Raw genomic sequence first — 17,500 nt, forward strand, 5'->3', positions numbered from 1 at the left:
AGAGAGAGAGAGAGACTGCATTGTGTGCGTGTGTGACTGTGATTGTGTGACTGTGTGTATATGAAGCTGAGCCTAAGGCGGAACGATTTGATTTGTTCGGTTTGTGTGACTTACTCTGCGCTTTGCTCTGTGTGTGTGTGTGTGTGTGTGAACACAGGATGGTGAGGCGCCTGGTCAGGCGAGCCTTCGCGATGAGGTTGAAGCCGCCGCACACGACTACGCCAAGGAAGAACACAGGAGAGCGTGCGTTGCTCGATGATCGGACCGGATCGAATCAACACACAGCGGGGTCGTGGAGATAGCACGGCAAAGGAAAAGAAACAGGCGCATGGCGCGGGAAAGGGGGGGGGGGGAACGGCACAAGAACAGGGCACAAGACACAAAAACAAGAAGAACACCAACAAAAGACAAAAAGGCCACACACCGCAAGCGCACGCAAACCAATGCACAGCAACAAACGTAAACAAACGAGCACAGCACCAGGAACGAACTGTGTGTGCTGGTGTGGTGGTGGTCGTGGTCGTCGTCGTGGTGCATCGAGATGGTGCGAGGTGACAAGACAAGCATCGAACCAACCTCACGCACGGCGATGGCTGGGCACGGATTGGATCGCGCAGCAAGGCAGGCAGGCTGGGCGGGTAGATTTGGCGTGGAAGGGGAAGAGGAAGCGAAGAAGAAATATTCAATCAGCCGGTGATGATCATCAAAGACGAGACGCTGCAAGTGCGGGAAATGTGCTTGGTCGGTTTTCCTTCTCCTTGCTTGTCTTGTTCTTCTTGCGTTCCTGGGAGTTTGATTGGGGGAGGGGGGGGGAAGAGGAAGGTGCAATATGCAAACGCAGGCACGAACAGCGTGTGCGTTGGATGTGTGTGTGTGCGTGTGTGTGTTTGTGGGAGGAGGAGAGGGTGAGGTTGCGTGGTTGGCACGACAGACAGGAAGGTCGGGTGTAGGGAGAAGGGAGAAGAATGTGAGAGTGAGAGAGATGTGATGTGTGAGAGTGAGAGAGATGTGAGAGTGTGGTGTGTGAGGGAAGCGGGGATTGGTGCAAAACATAAACATAAACATAAACAACACCTTGCGTGGTTGCATCAACACCCAGAGAAGCGATTGACAACGTCATACACGCACACCCACAGCCACTCACGGTGATGGATCTTGCTCGCTGTTGCTCGAGCGGTGCACAGAGTGAGAGAGAGAGAGAGGCAGCGATCAGGGATTACTGCTGCAGCGGCTGCTTGTGTTTGTGTGTGTATTGTGCGGAACAACGCAACAAGGGAAATGGCGAGCATAGCAGCAGCACCAGTCAGCCGCAGCAGGGAGCTTGCTTGTGCGGGAAGCACCCAGCCAGTCCCCAAAACCGCCAGGCAAGCAACCAACCACGCCAAACGAAAACAATATGTAAATACAAAAACGATGACAACGGTGTCACCAGGAATTTTGCCGAGTCAGCAAGAAAGAACGAAATCGGCATTTGCTTTGCTTTGTGGTGTTGATACCTGCCCGTGTCCGTGGTATGTTGAAATCTTTCGAAGATTCTCGTTTTACATTATCGCGACCGAGTGCATCGTTCGTATGAAGCGTCCCTTACGCAACTTTCGCGCGCTTCACGCGGCAAACGAAGAAACCCGTTGCAAAATGCAAATCTGCCAGGCTGTGTGAGCAGAATGTGTGACGTGTGAGTTGGCTCTGCTGTTCTGGCAAACCACATCCTCACACCTCACCCCAAGCACCCCATTGTATGTTGTCACACCACGCTGATGCGCGCTAGTCTGTGAGTGCGCCTTCCCTCACACCACCAGCAGCCTTTGCCACGCTTACAGTGCTCGTTTGCTCGATTGTACTTTGTTGTAACTACTGCCCATCAGAGAACAGAACGACAAAACAGAAAAATAACACGTCAATGAATCACATCACATTCACTCACTTGCTCAGGTGCAAACAGCCAACAGACGACCAGCTGCACGAGCATGACCCAGCACAGCGTGCTTTCCCACGTACTCGCCGAGGAAGAGGGGCGCGTGCAAGCGGCAGCCAGACCCACCACACCAGCACAACGTGCGCCACCCTTCCATGCTGCTAGCACAAGTGGACGAGGACAATGGAGGAGACGAAACAACTGCTACAACTGCGCAGAAGAAGGGCGCATGTAGAAAACACACACGTCGATCTCACAATGACATGGTGTCGAGGATTCTGGCGCATGCACACACACACACACACACACGTATGTCGCTTCTAACGCACACACACACACACACACGTATGTCGCTTCTAACGCACATACAGACACACATGCACACATGCACACACGCACACACACAGAGCAAACCCAAGCAAGTACACATGAAGAGGATGGTGACGGAAATGGTGTACATTCTCGAGCACTACAGTTGCGTTGGAGGCGGGGGGAAGAGGGGTTCAAAGCACGAGAAAAGCAACAAAAGCACAGTGAGGTGGAAGAGAAACAGGCGAGCAAGACACCCAACGCAAGCATAACACAAAGCAAGAGATGAAAAAAAAAAAGAAGAAAGAGGGTGACAAACTCAAGACAAGATCACAAAGCGGATGGGGAACAAAGCGAAGAAGAAGAAGAAGTTGGTGGTGCACTTAAAACCAAGGTCCAACACTTACATAACAGAGTAAAGATACGGGCGTGAAGCGAAATACAACACAACACAACCAACCAACCAACCACTAATCCATACACACATGTAAAAGGCAAAGGGCCAAAGCGGAGACACAAGTCTTGTTCAAAGTCTGCATGCTACATGTACATCTGGCTCTGGCTGTTGCTCCACGGCAGAAACAAAGAAAGAACGGGCGGAAGCAACAGGGTCATCACGGTCAACAGGGTGGGTCAACATGGTCAACAGTCTTTTCTTGTCCGCGCCTGCGTGCCAGCTATCAGAACAGCAAAGGAGGAAGGAAGGTGGAAGGAAAGAAGGAGCGAAGAAGAGGAAGGAAGGTGGAAGGAAAGAAGGAGAAGCAACAGGAACAGAGCAGAAGGAAGAGGAGGAAGGAGAACAGGAGATGGAGAAAGGAAAACAGGGGGAAGGGTGGGAGGGGCTCTCGTCGTCAAGCCATGCTAAGCCAAGACAGGCAGGCAGACAGCGACATGGGTTGGTTCTCGTCGGAGCCACAGACATCAGCGACTGACTGACGGCAGTGAGGTCGTGGTGGCAGCGGTCATCGCCTGTCCCTTTTTTGTCACTGCCGGGGAGTTCCATGCACGGACCCATCCTGCCCAATCTTGGGCGACCCTCGCTGCTTTTTCCCAAGCGGGCCGGTCGATGTTGACGAGGATGATGCAGGAGGAGGAGGAGGGGCAGCTGTGCTCTCGGGAGTGGCATCTGCACCGACCGTCGGTGTTTGGGCTGCCACCTTCTTGTCTCCGGGGGCCTTGGTCTTTGGTGCGCCGCTGCCCGCCACGTCGCTCCCCGCTTCGAGCTTGGCTTCTTCTGAGGCGCCAATGGATGGCGAGTCGTACGAGTCGTCGTCACCAGTGCCAGAGCCGCCGCCGCCCTGCTCCAGGCGCTGCCGTCGCTTCTCCAGCACTACAACAGCACATCACACAGCGGAGCGGCACATCGTCATGACAGTGTGAGACGAAAAACAAAAAATGGGCATCCACACACCATTCACACTCACGCACTCGGGCAACGGGCGCACCAGCACCAGCACCAGCACGCACAATCCCGGCAAGCGCAATCACAACAAGCACAGCAAGCACAATCACAACAACAGCGACAAATCACAATCACAACCACGCGCAGGTAGGTCAATCGATATGCGCACGCAGATACAAACATCGTGGGTGGCGAGAGTCACATGCAGGTTGCCAAATATAGAACAAGGGGCACATGCATAATGGCTTTCACACGCAACGCAGGCAAAGCAATCACCACGGAGACGCACAATTCTGGACAGTGACGGGGTCATGTTGTGCCACGGCAATGGTGCGACACTGGGTGCACTTGACGTCTGTTGGTGTCAGGGCAGTGGTCAAGCGCGTGGGAATAAAACAAAGGGAGTTCAAATGTAGAGAACAAGGCGGGGGGGGGAAGGCAAGGAGACGGCGCTGTGAGAAAAACGAAGCCCAGACATTGTTGGAACTCAAAGCCGTGTCGTGGCACGTAACCAAATGGGCAAAAGCCAGCCCATATCTCACGCAACACGACAGCAACATCATCATACATGTTGGCAGCCGGTGGCTGTAATGCTCTTTGGAGCATGTGTTCTTGCGAGGGCACCCGCGCGGTAGCCGCTTCAGCCCTGCAACGGCACGCACGCAAGCGACAACACATGCGGCGTGAGCATGGGTGAAGTGAGCACAGAGTCAAGACGTAATCATGGGGTCAAACACAGTTGGTGCGCGCATTGAACAAAGAAAATGCGGTGGTGGATGATGGTGAGAAAGGTTGAGCCATGGCGAGGAAGGGCGGTGTGCAAGGGTGGTTCGTGCCCACGTCTAGACCCAAGGCTGGCATGGGTATCGACGTCACCAACTTCCACACGACCACGAGAAGTCTCACACCCAAATCCCACGTCCTTGCCGACGACGCACACGGAGCAACATCGGACAAGTTCGCGCACTCGAAAGTAGGTGGCGCTCGTGCTCGTGGGTGTCGACACGCACACCCAACACCGCATACGCCAAACGCATGTCAACACGACATGGCATGGTACCTTCGACGAAGCCGTCCACAGTCAATGCTTGTTTCGGGTCCTTGTACACCTTGGCAATGTCGTTGTAGACGCCCCTGCAATAAATGTGCGGCGGTGCATCGTGTTGGTTGGGAGTGAGTGAGTGAGTGAGTGAGTGAGTGAGTGAGCGGCAAAGAAGGTCAAGGAATAGGGAGAAGAGAACCAGCGGTCCCTTTGGGCAATATAGTGTCGAGCGAACCCCGCCGCCATCGCCATCACCATCACCATGAGCAACACAGCAGGTGTTGGCTGACGGCTGATGTTGTCGCCCGAGACAAGCAACACCCCCCCCCTTTCAAATCACGCTGACTGCAACGATCATGTACGCATACGCCCCAACAACACTGCTAACCACAAGAACAAACTCTCAAGCAAAACAGGCGTTTTCCGTCTCATCCTTCCTTACCCATAACATGTCGAGCACAATCTGACAAGTCAAAAAACACAGAGGCAGGGGATTCATCGTGAACGACTAACAAATTATTCTCAGTCGGAAAGCAGTCAATGCAAAACAAAAACGCCAGCGCAACTCGCCATGATGAACCAAGTAACAAACAAACAAATGCACAAGAAGGAAGAGAACAGAAGCAAAATCGCAAGACCTACAGACACACGTTAGTGACAGACAGCATCTAGCCACACACAGCACACAAACACATCGCACACAACACAACACAAACACACACACACACACATTCACAAGCACATGCACGACCGCGTACTTTGTCGCTGTGTGTCGCCCGGGGCCACCGCAGACGGGGCACTCTGGGCGAGGTTTCCTGCCCCGTTTGGAACGTGCCAGGGATGATTGTTGTTGTTGTCGCGGCTGGTCTTGTTGTTGTTGTTGTTGTTGTTGCTGATGAGGCCGCTGCAGATGTGTGGGCTGGACAGCACTTGTCTGAGCGGCTCCAGGCATGCCTGGCGCAAAGCCGGGGACAAGGCCTGCCATCGCAGCGGGGTAGGTGGCCATGAGCTGGGCCATGATGCTGGGGTTGAACATGGCCGCAGCAGGCAGGCCAGAGAGAGCGCTGTTCGGTGTGCTCAGATACGGTGCAGGGTTTGCTGTCGTTGGAAACATGGAAGCAGCAGGTTGCTGATGCGCCAAAGAAGGCGGCGAGGCAGAGGAAGGCGTGGTCTCTGCTGCAAGCAAGCCGGGCTGCGTGCTTGCAGAGCCTTCCTGTTGGGTCTGCTGGCGTTGCGGGTGTGCATCGGCAGCAGACGTGTGCTGTTGCTGTGCCTGGGCGTGGTCAGGGACTGTCGCCCAGGGCGGGTTGTTCCATCCCCCGTACATGCTCATGAATGGATGGAGCGTGGAGCCTGGTGCAGGTAGCGGCTGCTGTTGCTGTTGTTGTTGGAGTTGCAGCAGAAGCTGTTGCAAGTGCAGTTGCTGGAGGGCAGCATCCTGGCCTGGAGGCTGAAAAGGCGCTGCATGGGTTTGCGCCTGCGGTTGCTGCTGCTCTTGCTTTGGTCGCTTCGTCATGGGCACGCCTTCCTTGTCATCAACAGTGCTGGGCTGGTGTTGCTGCTGGTGTTGCGCTTGCTGGGCGATACCTGCCTGAACGTTCATGGCCGGTTGTCTGCCGGCGGAGGCTGCCTGGGCCAGCATCATCATGGTCTGTTGTGGCACTGGCTGCTGTGCCAGCGAAACGGCGTTGTACATGGATTGCAAGGCGTTTGGCAAGGTTTGCGGCTGTTGTTGGTGTTGGTGGGACTGCAGTTGATAGTCCTGTGAGGTCTGCTGCTGAGGCGGTGTGGGCATGGTGTGCCGGTCGCCGACAGTCATTTCATCCAACAATGGAAGCTGTGGTGTTTGCGCGGTTGCTTGCAGAGTGCCAAAAGCCTGGTGAAGACCTTGGACGGGCGTGGCGCCCACAGGCCCACAAATCACATGTTGGGGGGGGGTTGTGGGTGTGTGTGTGCGAGCGTTTGTGAGTGCATGCGTGTACGTGCAAAGGGAAAAGGGCGAGGGGATTGGCTGTGAGGGTCAGGCGAATGCAAGGCAGGGACGGTGGTTTGGCCAAGGCTGCTTGGGAAGCACGCGGTCGGAAATGGAAGGCGTGTTGTTGGTTGGCTGGTTGGTACCTTTGGGCTTGGCCGAGTTGTTGGTTTGAGCTGGAGTGAGGGCGATACAACCAAGTGTGTGAGGAAACGCCTGGAGGCGCAGGCAAGAGTTGTGAGGGGCGGTCTGAGGGAATGTAGGTTGGATCAACGACGGTGAGGCGTTGGGATGATGGTTTCCTGTGAACCCATCAAGACCAATTTGAGCCGTTGGGTTTGGCAAGGGCGGGGGAGAAGGGAGAGGAGAGAAGGAAGGGTTACAAGGTAGGCAGGATTGGAACGATGAGCCACTCATCATGGCGATGGTTGTTGGCATGAGGTTCAAGAGCAAGGTGCTTGCAGTAAAGTGTGGGGTTGGGTGCTTCTGTGCGGGAAGAACAAAACAAAGCAAACACAGCGGGATCTGGGCAGCGGAAAAGGCGCTGCTTGTTGGACAGGGAGGGAAGGTGTGCATGTGTGTGTGCGTGTGTGTGTGTGTCGTGGCACCCCACCCGCGGTCGTTTGTGTGTCTTGTCTTTTGTGCTGGTGTGAGGGCCTTTGGCGAGGGGGATGATTGAATGATTGTCGGGGAAAATGCAAAAGCAAGGCAGCACGCACGCATGCCACGTACAGAAGTAGCTCAGCACACGGCTGCGAACGGCGACTTCACCCCTCACAGCAAGTCGTCAGAGCCGTGTCTGCGTCCGGGGTGGCCGTTGACGTCACAAGGAGCACAAGTAATTGAGGTGCAAGATGGATGCAACAAAAAATAGGTGCAGTGAAGTTGCTCCCCCCAATCCTGCTGTGGCGTGAACAGCGAGGGGGTTTCTTGCTTGCCGTGCGTCAGAGTGAATGTGTGTGAGAGAGTGGTTCGTGCACAAGCAGGTGGGTTTGATATTGGGTGGTGGTGGTGGTGGTGGTGGGAAATGTCTGCTTGCTTCTCTCTTTGGTCTTGGTGGTGGAGGGATGGGTTGTTGTTTTGCGATGTGTGTGACTCGACGCAACAGCAACGTGCAGCAGAAAGGAGAGGGGAAAATCGACGGCGAGCGCGTGTGTCTTGCGTCTGCGAGCAGTTTCTGTGCGCGAGGCATCAATCCAAACGGGGCAAGACGGCGAAAATTAAACGAAGATTTATTGTAAAAATCGACACTTAAGTTGGAATCAGCATGGAATTGGGTTGCGATAGCTGACGCGATGAGTGGGACATCAGCATGCATGACCACGACCGAGAAGCGAAGAAGAGGCAGAAGACAAAGGAAGGAAGCAAGGATAGCATGGAGCGAGGGACAACAACAGAAGCGAGGGAAACAAGAACGAGCAAAACCGCCAAAAAACACACCGAGCAAAAAAAAAAAAAAGGAGGGAACAACTACAACAACAACAACAGGCCCACAACAACAAACAACAAACAACAACAACAACAACAACAACAACAACAACAGGCCCACAACAACCACAGACGAGGTCGGCCGCGCGTCCGTTCATGTCACACATTGTCCACAGCGCCAAAGGTCGTTGTCGCACAGAATACACGCCATTAGCCAATCTGGTCGCCGACCCGCAGCTTCTGTCCAGGCCGGACGCGGAAGTGAAAGTCCTGCAGCCCACACGCGGGGGACATTCGACATGCATTGGAGGGGAATGTGCGTGAGAAATGTGTGCCAGGAGGCAAGGGTGGCGTGAGGTCAAGGAGCAACACACACATGGTGTGAAGGTTGCGCTGCACGCATGCAGGTATGGGTGCATTTCTCGAACGAAGAAAGACGAACAACAAGCAAGAAGCACGAGAGCACCGCCGTGACCAATCAGTCAAGGGAGACCCGCACGCAAGAAACCCAAAGCTTTGGGCAGCGAGCAACAGCCAGGCAAACCACAAAATTAGGGGAAAATAGGGACACACTCGCAACACACGCAACAGAACAACAAAACCATCACATCAAACATATCAACACCAACCATTGACAAAACACCAACAACACCAACAACATTACGCGTCGCAAGCAGCTACGCGACCGCTGCCGATCAGCGCGCGCGCGAGACATGGCAGGTATCAACCAATGCAAAGAACAACACTGTTGATCTCAAGGAACAACACGACGGTACACGTCGGTCTTGCTCACGCTTGGTGAGGTGCAAAGGAAACAACTAACGATGAGGGGAGGGGGAGGGGGCAAACACAGAAGAAGAAGACGAAGGAGGACAGTGACTTGCGTCATTGCCCCGCGTGCGCGCGTGCGTGCGTGCGTGTGCGTGTGTGCGTGTGTGCGTGTGTGCGTGTGTGCGTGTGTGCGTGCGTGTGTGTGTGTGTGTGTGTGTGTGTGTGTGTGTGTGTGTGTGTGTGTGTGTGTGTGTGTGTGTGTGTGTGTGTGTGAAACAAACCTCCGGTGCTTCAAAGACGAGGACGACAGTCGAGCCTAGGCGGAACGCGCCAACCTCCTCGCCTTTCTGGAACCGCTTGGTCATCTATCATGTTGCAAGAATGAGCGTGCGTGTGTGAGCGTGAGTGTGAGTGTGCGTGTGTGTGTGTGTGTGTGTGTGAGCGTGAGTGTGCATGCGTGAGTGAGTGTGTGTGTGTGTGTGAGTGTGTACATGGTGTATACATGGTGGTAGAACACGGGCGCAAAGGCCGAAAGCATGCAATCATGCCACACCGACACGCCGGCATACGCAGCACAAGCACAAACACGCGCACAATCACGCACACATGTGGTCACATACGCTGGGGAATTCACGGGGCTGCGCGGAGGCGGGGATGTCAGCAAGGTTTGTTTCCACAGCCTATGGAGCACCACGAGAAATGACAGCGGCGTGAGCGGTGCACCTCAGCAGCAGCAGCAGCAGCAGCAGCAACAACAACTTAAACAACAACAACAACAACAACTTAAACAACAACAACTTAAACAACAACAACTTAAACAACAACAACTGTAAGAGACACGGACCTTGTTTGCATGCACGCGGATGGATCCGACGTTGTAAGCGCCAACAGCGCAGTAGAAGAAGTGGCCGTGGTCCCAGTCGCCGCGAAGAACAACGCGCTCGTTGAGGGCAAACAGATTGCGCACCGCCCGCGCAGCAACAGGGGCAACAGACAGCAGCCCGCCTGTGACCGTGGTGGCAGCGGTGGCGTTGGCGGTTGTGTGTATGTGTGTGCGTGCGTGTGCGTGTGTGTGTGTGTGTGTGTGTGTGTGTGTGTGTGTGTGTGAACTTGAATTTGACCCGTCGATGGTTGTTCCTCGGACGAACTGGATTGGAAGAGATCTTAAATCTGCAACAGAGAACTGTTTCTCGTTCGTCGTGCCTCCACTATTAAGGTGCCCTTAGAGCCCATGCGATGCGGCGGCAACGGGACCATCTAGACCGGTGCCAATCGCGGCTCTCCAGCTTAACACGTTCCCGCCCGTGCCAAGTGTAACTACTCGAACACGCAAGCGCATGAACTGATGCTGTGACTAGTCAACAGTTTTGCTGGGATGTACCTTCAGCGCTTCATTTGGGCACTGAACGTGTACGGGCTAGGTATTTGCGCGGGGAGGGACATCCGTTTTACCTCAGCTATAGCGACCGTCTTCCCTAAGTATCACCGGAGCACGTCTAATCTGGATCCATAATCAATTGTCTAGCTAATATATGTACACCACGTTGTGCCCTACCCACCTCCACTTCATGGTTAGGGCAAGGTGTAATAGTGTGTGTGTGTGTGTGTGTGTGTGTGTGTGTGTGTGTGTGTGTGTGTGTGTGTGCGTAAGTTAGAACCGACACGAAAAACGGTTCATTTCACGCAGATGGGCCGAGCCAACGTACAAACATCAACGTGGCATGCGCAAGTGCGCGTGTACACACAATCACACAACACAACATGAAGTTAAAGCCAGTAGCAACAGGGGCATTGCAACCGCCAACACCCACCAACCAAGGAGCTTATCGACACGATACGACAGGCCCTTCACCTGCACATACACACACGCGAGTACAGTAGTCAGTGAGCAAAGGCCAAACAAACAAAAATCAGTCTGTGGAGAGGGAGAGAAGGAAGGGGGGGGGGCGAGTCTTCATTTTGCACGATATGTGCAAGCAAACAGGCAACGTGCGCAAGTATACAGGGAACACAAGACGGGGAACACAACAACACCGTAACGCAAGGCGAAGCAGTGATTGCACGGTCAACACACTTGATCAACGACGCCGTCGCTATCAATCTGTCCATACGAGAGCACTTTGCAGTCTGCCGGGCTGTTCACAAGCGCTGTGCACACACACACACACACAAATATGGGAGGGTGCAAGTTGGAAATGGATGAGATGCGGTGGGATCATCCATGCAATCATGTGTGCGCGCGTGAGAAAGTGCAGGCGGGCAGTGAGGAGAGCGCTGCGATGTGGAGGTGACGTGAACTGTACCTGGTGCGATGGGGCGTGCGCCACGCTTCAAGTACCGGCCAAAGAAATCTGTGACAACGCAAGCAGTGCATGAGGTATGACGACCACCATCGAGTACTGGCTTGAGAGGAGGCACGAAGCAACAACACACACGTGCATGTACACGTGCACGTGTGGTTGTGTGTGGTTGTGTGTGCTTGGATGTATGACGAACATGTACCTTGCAGACAGCGGTATTGGGCAAGGTCTTGCTGCTCCGCCTGCAGTTGTCGATCAAGGAATGCAGGGGAGGACGGGGACGTGGAGGTGGTTGTGTGTGTGTGTGTGTGTGTGTGTGTGTGTGTGTGTGTGTGTGTGTGTGTGTGAGGGGGGTGTGCGTGTGTGTGTGTAAATTGTGGTGGTGAGAGGCAGAAACAAACAAACAAACAAACAAACAAACAAACAAACAAACAAACAAACAAACAAACAAACAAACAAACAAACAAACAAACAAACAAACAAACAAACAAACAAACAAACAAACAAAACAAAACAAAACACCAGTCACCACGACAAAGTGGCGAGTTGGCGAGTCAGTGATCGGGGCAAGCTGGTGGCTCCACTCACCTCCTCCATATTGCAGTCAAATGCGCGCGCATACACGCCAAGCAGTGGTGCTCGTGTCCACGTTGGCAATTCAACCTGGCACAGTAACACAGCAGGAAGAGCACACAGCGGACAACAACGCGCGCGTATGGCAATGAGCACAGAGCGACAACAATAGCAACCACTGCAACCACAGCACGGTGGCAATGGTGATGATGCATTGCAATGCAGATGCAGGTGGAGACACCAGCAACGCCATTCAGACTCAAAATCGCGCAAGTGACCATCATCGCAAGTCTCCACACAACACGCGCACCTCGTTGACGGCGCCCCATGCTCTCGAGAGCACGCGAGCCGGCAGCTTCAGAATCAAATCAACTACAAGGGTGGTGTGCAAGCACCAACCCAAGTGAGTGCGAGACTGCAGATCATGCAGCACCGCGTGCACACACAAACACGCAAGCATACACAAGGTGCACACGACTGTGCAAGCACACATTCACACACATTCACACCTGTTTGGGGGCTGAGTGGGTTTGGCTGTTCAATCTCCTGCGGAATATAAGTGAAATGACAGGGGCCACATCGACGGTGGTTTGGTGATGTGAAAAGGCACATTTGTCAGCAGTGTGGCAACGACTGTACATCAAGGCGGCCGATTCTCACGTGCTCTGCAAACGCTTTACACGCACTCTCTTAACCCACATGACAACACAGCGGACATATCCACACACACGCACACAAGTGTTGAAACATCCCTCCATCCGTTCAAGTACCTCGTTTCGAATCATGCGTCGTACTTGAAGTGTGCCAAGTAGCCCGATGCCCAGGGCAAGCGGGGCTGTATCACGTGGACAGCAAACAAAACACGCGTACACATACACATGGCGCAGGTGTACAGCAGGTAGGTAGGTTGGTCACAAGTGAGCGCACGACAACGGTATGCAGCGATTGGCAAGCCATTGGCAAGCCATTGGCAAGCACTTTCTTCCATGCAACCGCGATTCCGAGACACACCACGTCCACACACGTGCTTTCATCGACACACACAAACACACACACACACACACACACACACACACACACACACACACACACACGCACACACACACACACACATTGCAAACACACACACACACACCTGTTCGTCTGCGCCAGAGGCGAGCCATTGTGTGTGTTGTGTGCAACTGGCTGACAGATATTCAGGCAGGCAGGCAGGCAGGCAGGCAGGCGAGCGATCTCGCAACTCAAAACGAATTGGTTTGCAACAGCAGTGAAATGAAGCTGTGGCGCGGTGTTGATGCAGTACCGCCGGTGACACGATTCAAGCGCCGGTGCAACTGCAGCAAGTGAGGGAGGAACAAGACACAACGCGATCCTAGATCAAGTCGAAGAGAACAAAGCTACAAATAAAGCTACAAAAGGGAACACGAGAGAACGAAGAGAGGATGAGACAAGCAACGCAAGTGGGGGGGGGGGGAGACGCGGCAAGCTCTGACTAAGCCGGTGCTTCGAGACACAAGCACACACGCAAAGGCGCAGGCGTACAACAATGAATGGTGTGCAAAGAGAAGGACAACGCCACACGTGAATGAATATTTACTGTCACACCAACAATCTTCCACAATGGTGCGTTGTGAGGAGGGAAGACTGACCAAGATGAGATGTGCCTGCGTGTGTTTGTGTGTGTGTGTGTGTGTGTGTGTGTGTGTGTGCCTGCGTGTGTGACATGATGAGGTCATGTTTGTTTGTTTGCTTTGGGGCATTTGATGATGCTTGCGCTCCTCTCATCCCATTGCATCACACCGTTGCGCACTCAAACACTGGCCGCTTTCAGGGACAAAACCAAAGCAACGTGCGTGGTTGTCTGTGTGTGTGTGTTGGGATTTGTTTGTGGTGGACTTGTTTGCACACTTTGTTGGTTATTGTGATCCTTGTGTTCCCTGAACAGCCGACACCGCAAGCTAATGACTCGTGCGTGTTGTGTTTGTGTTACTTCATGGTCTTTATCACCGTCACCGACACCATCATCATCATTATCACCGTCACCGACACCACCACCATAACTCTTACCATCACTCTTACCATTGCCATCACTACCACCGCCTCCCCTCACTCTCACCATCACCACCGCCTCCCCTCACTCTCACCGTGGCCAGCCGGAACCCGGGATTGTCACTGTCAATCGTGTGCCCAATTCAAGGTTGGGAGCCACACCCACCTCACCGAGCAGGCTTCCTGCGAGCAACCTCCCCCCCCCCCTCGCACCACCACCACCACCACCACCACCTCTTCTGCACGCACGGTCGTCTCCTTTTTGCAACAGCGTACAATTGATATTGATTGCCCCGCTCACCTCATTTTCTTGCGCTGCCTGCTCCATTTCACCCCCACTTGCTTCTGTGCAGGGATGAGGCGAGTCGTCGTGCCAACCCGCTCGATGGCATCTACCTGTTCAGGCCCGTGAGCCAGGATCCGGCGGCGCAGCCCCACCTCGCACCAGCAACACAGCATGCGCTTCGATCAGAGGCAGGCCCTTTGCCTCAGTTCTGCAGAACCTTTGAGGTACGCAAATCACAGCGTGACCACAGTCAACACACACACACATACACATTCACAAGGGTGCGCTGACTCACAAGGTGCATGCGACGTTCACCTCGTCATTGCATGCATTGCAGGAGTACACACGGGCGCTGGCGACAGAAGTGAGTGATGCGCAGTATGCGCTGGCAAAGGAAGTCAAGCGGGCCGACGACAGAGTCACAGGTGTGTGCATGTGTATTTGTGTGCTCGTGTGTGTGTGTGTGTGCTTGTGTTTGTGTGTGTGTGTGTGTGTGTGTGTGTTCTGCCCTAATTCACCCGTTAATAGTCGTATCCAAAAATGATCTGCGTTTGACATTGACATTGACAAATGTACGGTGTTCCAAATTCCCATTCCTACTCCACACACACACACACACACACACACACACACACACACACACACACACACACACACACACACACACACACACACACACACACACACACACACACACACACACACACACACACACACACACACCGCGGCTGCAGCGTGCATGCTGGCGAGCGAGCGGCGGGCGGTGCAGATGCGACGTACGAGCGAGCGACTGCACGGGCTGCGGCAGGTCGGGCACATGGTGGCGTGCACGCGGGACAACACGCAGTTTCTGCTGAGTCAGCTGGTGCAGCTGAACGAAGCGCTGCCGGTCGACGAGCAGGTGCCACTGCCACCCATCCTCCAACGCCAGCTGCAGCAACAGCAGCAGCACAGGGATACTCCCACCGATGGACGTGGCGGAGGCGAAGGAGACGGAGGAGGGCAAGAACACGATGAAGAGGGCGAGGGAGATGCAGAAGACAACGCACATGTGCAAGGTGTTGAAGCAGGCACTTTGGCGCGTGATGGTGAAGGTGAAGGTGATGGTGATGATGGTAATGGTGACGCTGGGGCGAAATGAGTTGCAGCACAAGAAGCACGCACACACACACACACACACACACACACACACACCAAGCAAGTGTCTGCTGGCAGACCTCAACACCACACATCGTCGATTTTTCATGGGCAATAAACACCAACTTTCCTCAACCACCAAACCAAGCAAGACAACGAGGATGATGATGAAGCGAGGTGCCGCGTCTGCCAGCGTTGCGCTGCTTGCCACGATTGTGGTGTTGCTCTGTGGTCTTGCAGTGGCCCAGCAGTGCGTGACGTGCCCGGACCAATCCAAGGTACAGCGCCACGCCTGTGACTGCGTGTGCTTTGCGTTGCTTGGCTGTTTGCGGCTGCTTCCTCAGGCCTCGCCCGCTTTGCTTGTGCCTTTTGAGTCATGTCACTTGAGAATGGCGGCGTAACACGTGCACTGTTCACTGCTGTGCAGTGCTGTGGCGGGGAGATTTGCTGCAAGGACGGCAACAGCTACGGATGCTGCCCTGCTGGCGGAACGTGCTGCAATGACACTTGCTGCGACAACACCCAATCCTGCTGCGAGGGAACGTGAGTATTGAACACTGAAGCCTGTGCAACGTGCCAGTGTTTTGGTGTGATGCTGATGAGTTGTTCGTGTCATTTACATTAGCATTGTGCACTCTTGCCGTCCATGATCCGTTGATCTGCACCCACGGCCACTGTACTTAGTGCTCACATTTTTGCCTTTGTCTGTCTGTCTGTCTGTCTGTCTGTCTATCTGTCTGTCTGTGTGTCTGTCTCGCTCTCTCTCTCACACTCTCACTCACACTCTCACTCACTTACTCACACACTCACACACTCACACACTCATACACACACACTCTGTGCACAGCTGCTGTGAGAAGCAAACCACCTTCTGCTGCCCGAAGCTCAGCCCCCACCCGGCCCGCTGCTGCCCACGTTGGACCGTGTGCTGCCCTGGCGGCCAGTAAGTCGCGCTCAATGGCGTGCGCTGATACTTACGACCAATTCGCCACGTGCTGCTCTGTCGTGTGCGGTCTTCTTGTGAGATGTGACGTTAAGGAATGCGAAGTTGGCCAACGCCCTGATCGATCATTGATTTTGACCTCATGTGGTTTGCCTTGACGCTTGCCTGGTCTTAGGGATGGCTGCTGTACCCCCTTCGAGGCCCAGGCATACATGGCCCAACCGTTCACCAAGATGCACCTCAAGGAAGACTCAGTCAAGGCCGGATCCAAGGTACGCGCCCTGTGGTGTACGCTACCGCCGCCACCGCTGCCGGCACGGCCTCCACAATCCACGTGTCTCCTCTCCCTCCCCTCTCTCGACCCATTCTTTCCCTTCCAACGCATTCATCGCGTCTTTCCTCACTTGTATTCCCCGTGGTACGCGTGTTGCACATTGTTGCCGCTTGCATGTTGCTGTTGCTGCCGCTGCAGGTGATCTATGCGCTCTTTAACGAGGTGTCGACAGTCAAGGCCGTCACCATCGACGCAGAGACGGGCAAAATCCTCGCCAACAAGAAGGTGCTGCTCGTGTTTGTGATTACGTGCATGTGTGTGATTGTGTGTGTATGTGTTTGTGTGTGCATGTGTTTGTGATTACGTGCATGTGTGTGATTGTGTGTGTATGTGTGTGTTTCTCTTGCGTGCACGCGAGCTCACAAACGCATTTGCCTTACTTCCTGTTGCGTATACATGATTTGGGCACATGTCACACGGCGTTGCCTGTGCGCTGCACGTCAGGTTGAGGGCTTCAACAACTGGGGCGAGATGACGCGCCTGTTTACATATGATGAATCCCGCAACCTCTTCTACTACATGGAGGCAAACTTCCTCTCCGACACCCTGCCCCGCCCCGTGAGTGTTAGCTAGATTGCGTGCGTGTGTGTGTGTGTGTGTGTGTTTGTCGATTCCTGTTGCGTTGACACAACACGTGCTTGATGCGTTTGTATCGGAGCATTGCAATACCACTTGCGCATTTGTCAATACACACCTACACACATTTGTTCGCATTCACACATGATCTGCCACCTGCTCGTCCATTCACGTGCGTGACAGCTGTACCTGTACACTGTTGATCCAGTCACTGGCCAGGCCACCAAGAAGGTTTGAGCCCATCGCTGTTGTGTGTGCTTTTGTGTGTATGTGTGTCTGGCAGCTTGCTCGCTTGCTTTGGCAGCTTGCTAACTTGCTTTTCTTGTCACGGCAACACCACTTCTGCGCATTCACACACACACACAGACGGTGCAAGGCGCAAACAACTTCCCCTCTGGCTACACGTACAGCTGCACGCTGGATGCGATTGTGCTTGGCACGGAGAAGCTTGATGGCAGCGGCA

At 54.1% G+C, this 17,500-nt stretch overlaps 5 protein-coding genes across 5 annotated transcripts in view; 3 read left to right on the top strand and 2 right to left on the bottom strand.

Moving 5' to 3' along the window:
* PTSG_00328 (uncharacterized protein) overlaps positions 1–259 on the top strand; it is a gene marked incomplete at its 3' end in the record, with an annotated part of 1,560 nt that extends 1,301 nt beyond the window's left edge. The window contains exon 5 of the mRNA XM_004998823.1: positions 158–259. Within this exon, the coding sequence (XP_004998880.1) occupies positions 158–259 (102 nt within the window). The remainder of the gene's footprint in view (positions 1–157) is intronic.
* Positions 260–2,286: 2,027 nt separating this feature from the next.
* PTSG_00329 (uncharacterized protein) lies at positions 2,287–7,325 on the bottom strand. Its single transcript, XM_004998824.1, has 7 exons — positions 6,787–7,325; positions 5,427–6,555; positions 5,111–5,131; positions 4,687–4,760; positions 4,195–4,272; positions 3,916–3,981; positions 2,287–3,554 (listed from the first exon to the last, which is right to left on the bottom strand). Exons 1-7 carry the CDS (start codon positions 7,214–7,216, stop codon positions 3,208–3,210), a joined length of 2,145 nt encoding a protein of 714 aa, XP_004998881.1. The 5' UTR covers positions 7,217–7,325; the 3' UTR covers positions 2,287–3,207.
* Positions 7,326–8,171: 846 nt separating this feature from the next.
* Positions 8,172–13,196, bottom strand: PTSG_00330 (uncharacterized protein). Its single transcript, XM_004998825.1, has 13 exons — positions 12,848–13,196; positions 12,483–12,547; positions 12,222–12,258; positions 12,023–12,084; positions 11,728–11,802; positions 11,342–11,381; positions 11,143–11,190; positions 10,914–10,987; positions 10,655–10,691; positions 9,684–9,844; positions 9,460–9,519; positions 9,121–9,204; positions 8,172–8,338 (listed from the first exon to the last, which is right to left on the bottom strand). The coding sequence occupies exons 1-13, from the start codon at positions 12,873–12,875 to the stop codon at positions 8,279–8,281; spliced, it is 831 nt and encodes a 276-aa protein (XP_004998882.1). The 5' UTR covers positions 12,876–13,196; the 3' UTR covers positions 8,172–8,278.
* Positions 12,985–15,188, top strand: PTSG_00331 (uncharacterized protein; the record flags this gene model as incomplete). The annotated part of the gene is made up of 4 exons (XM_004998826.1): positions 12,985–13,055; positions 14,115–14,271; positions 14,385–14,472; positions 14,782–15,188. 4 exons carry the CDS (start codon positions 12,985–12,987, stop codon positions 15,186–15,188), a joined length of 723 nt encoding a protein of 240 aa, XP_004998883.1.
* A 30-nt stretch (positions 15,189–15,218) lies between these two features.
* PTSG_00332 (uncharacterized protein) overlaps positions 15,219–17,500 on the top strand; it is a 4,608-nt gene continuing 2,326 nt past the window's right edge. Inside the window, exons 1-8 of the mRNA XM_004998827.1 lie at positions 15,219–15,462; positions 15,612–15,727; positions 16,032–16,127; positions 16,303–16,399; positions 16,600–16,686; positions 16,906–17,019; positions 17,221–17,268; positions 17,404–17,500. The exon at positions 17,404–17,500 is cut by the window's right edge and continues 71 nt beyond it. Of these exons, the coding sequence (XP_004998884.1) occupies positions 15,292–15,462; positions 15,612–15,727; positions 16,032–16,127; positions 16,303–16,399; positions 16,600–16,686; positions 16,906–17,019; positions 17,221–17,268; positions 17,404–17,500 (826 nt within the window). The 5' untranslated portion in view covers positions 15,219–15,291. The remainder of the gene's footprint in view (positions 15,463–15,611; positions 15,728–16,031; positions 16,128–16,302; positions 16,400–16,599; positions 16,687–16,905; positions 17,020–17,220; positions 17,269–17,403) is intronic.

Source organism: Salpingoeca rosetta (genome assembly GCF_000188695.1).
Source record: "Salpingoeca rosetta unplaced genomic scaffold supercont1.1, whole genome shotgun sequence".
Taxonomy (NCBI): domain Eukaryota; class Choanoflagellata; order Craspedida; family Salpingoecidae; genus Salpingoeca; species Salpingoeca rosetta.

Bases quoted from the DNA above. Each gene is read 5' to 3' on its own strand.
- PTSG_00329 (XM_004998824.1), bottom strand. From the start codon at position 7,216: ATGCACACCTTCCCTCCCTGTCCAACAAGCAGCGCCTTTTCCGCTGCC. The intron at 6,556-6,786 runs GTACCAACCAGC...CGCCCGTCCAAG, and splicing joins CAACTCGGCCAAGCCCAAAG to GTCTTCACCAGGCTTTTGGC. The intron at 4,273-4,686 runs GTACCATGCCAT...GTGCCGTTGCAG, and splicing joins TGTGGACGGCTTCGTCGAAG to GGCTGAAGCGGCTACCGCGC.
- PTSG_00330 (XM_004998825.1), bottom strand. From the start codon at position 12,875: ATGGCTCGCCTCTGGCGCAGACGAACAG. The intron at 11,382-11,727 runs GTGAGTGGAGCC...CGACAACTGCAG, and splicing joins TTGACTGCAATATGGAGGAG to GCGGAGCAGCAAGACCTTGC. The intron at 8,339-9,120 runs GTTTGTTTCACA...TGTGGGCTGCAG, and splicing joins TCGTCTTTGAAGCACCGGAG to GACTTTCACTTCCGCGTCCG.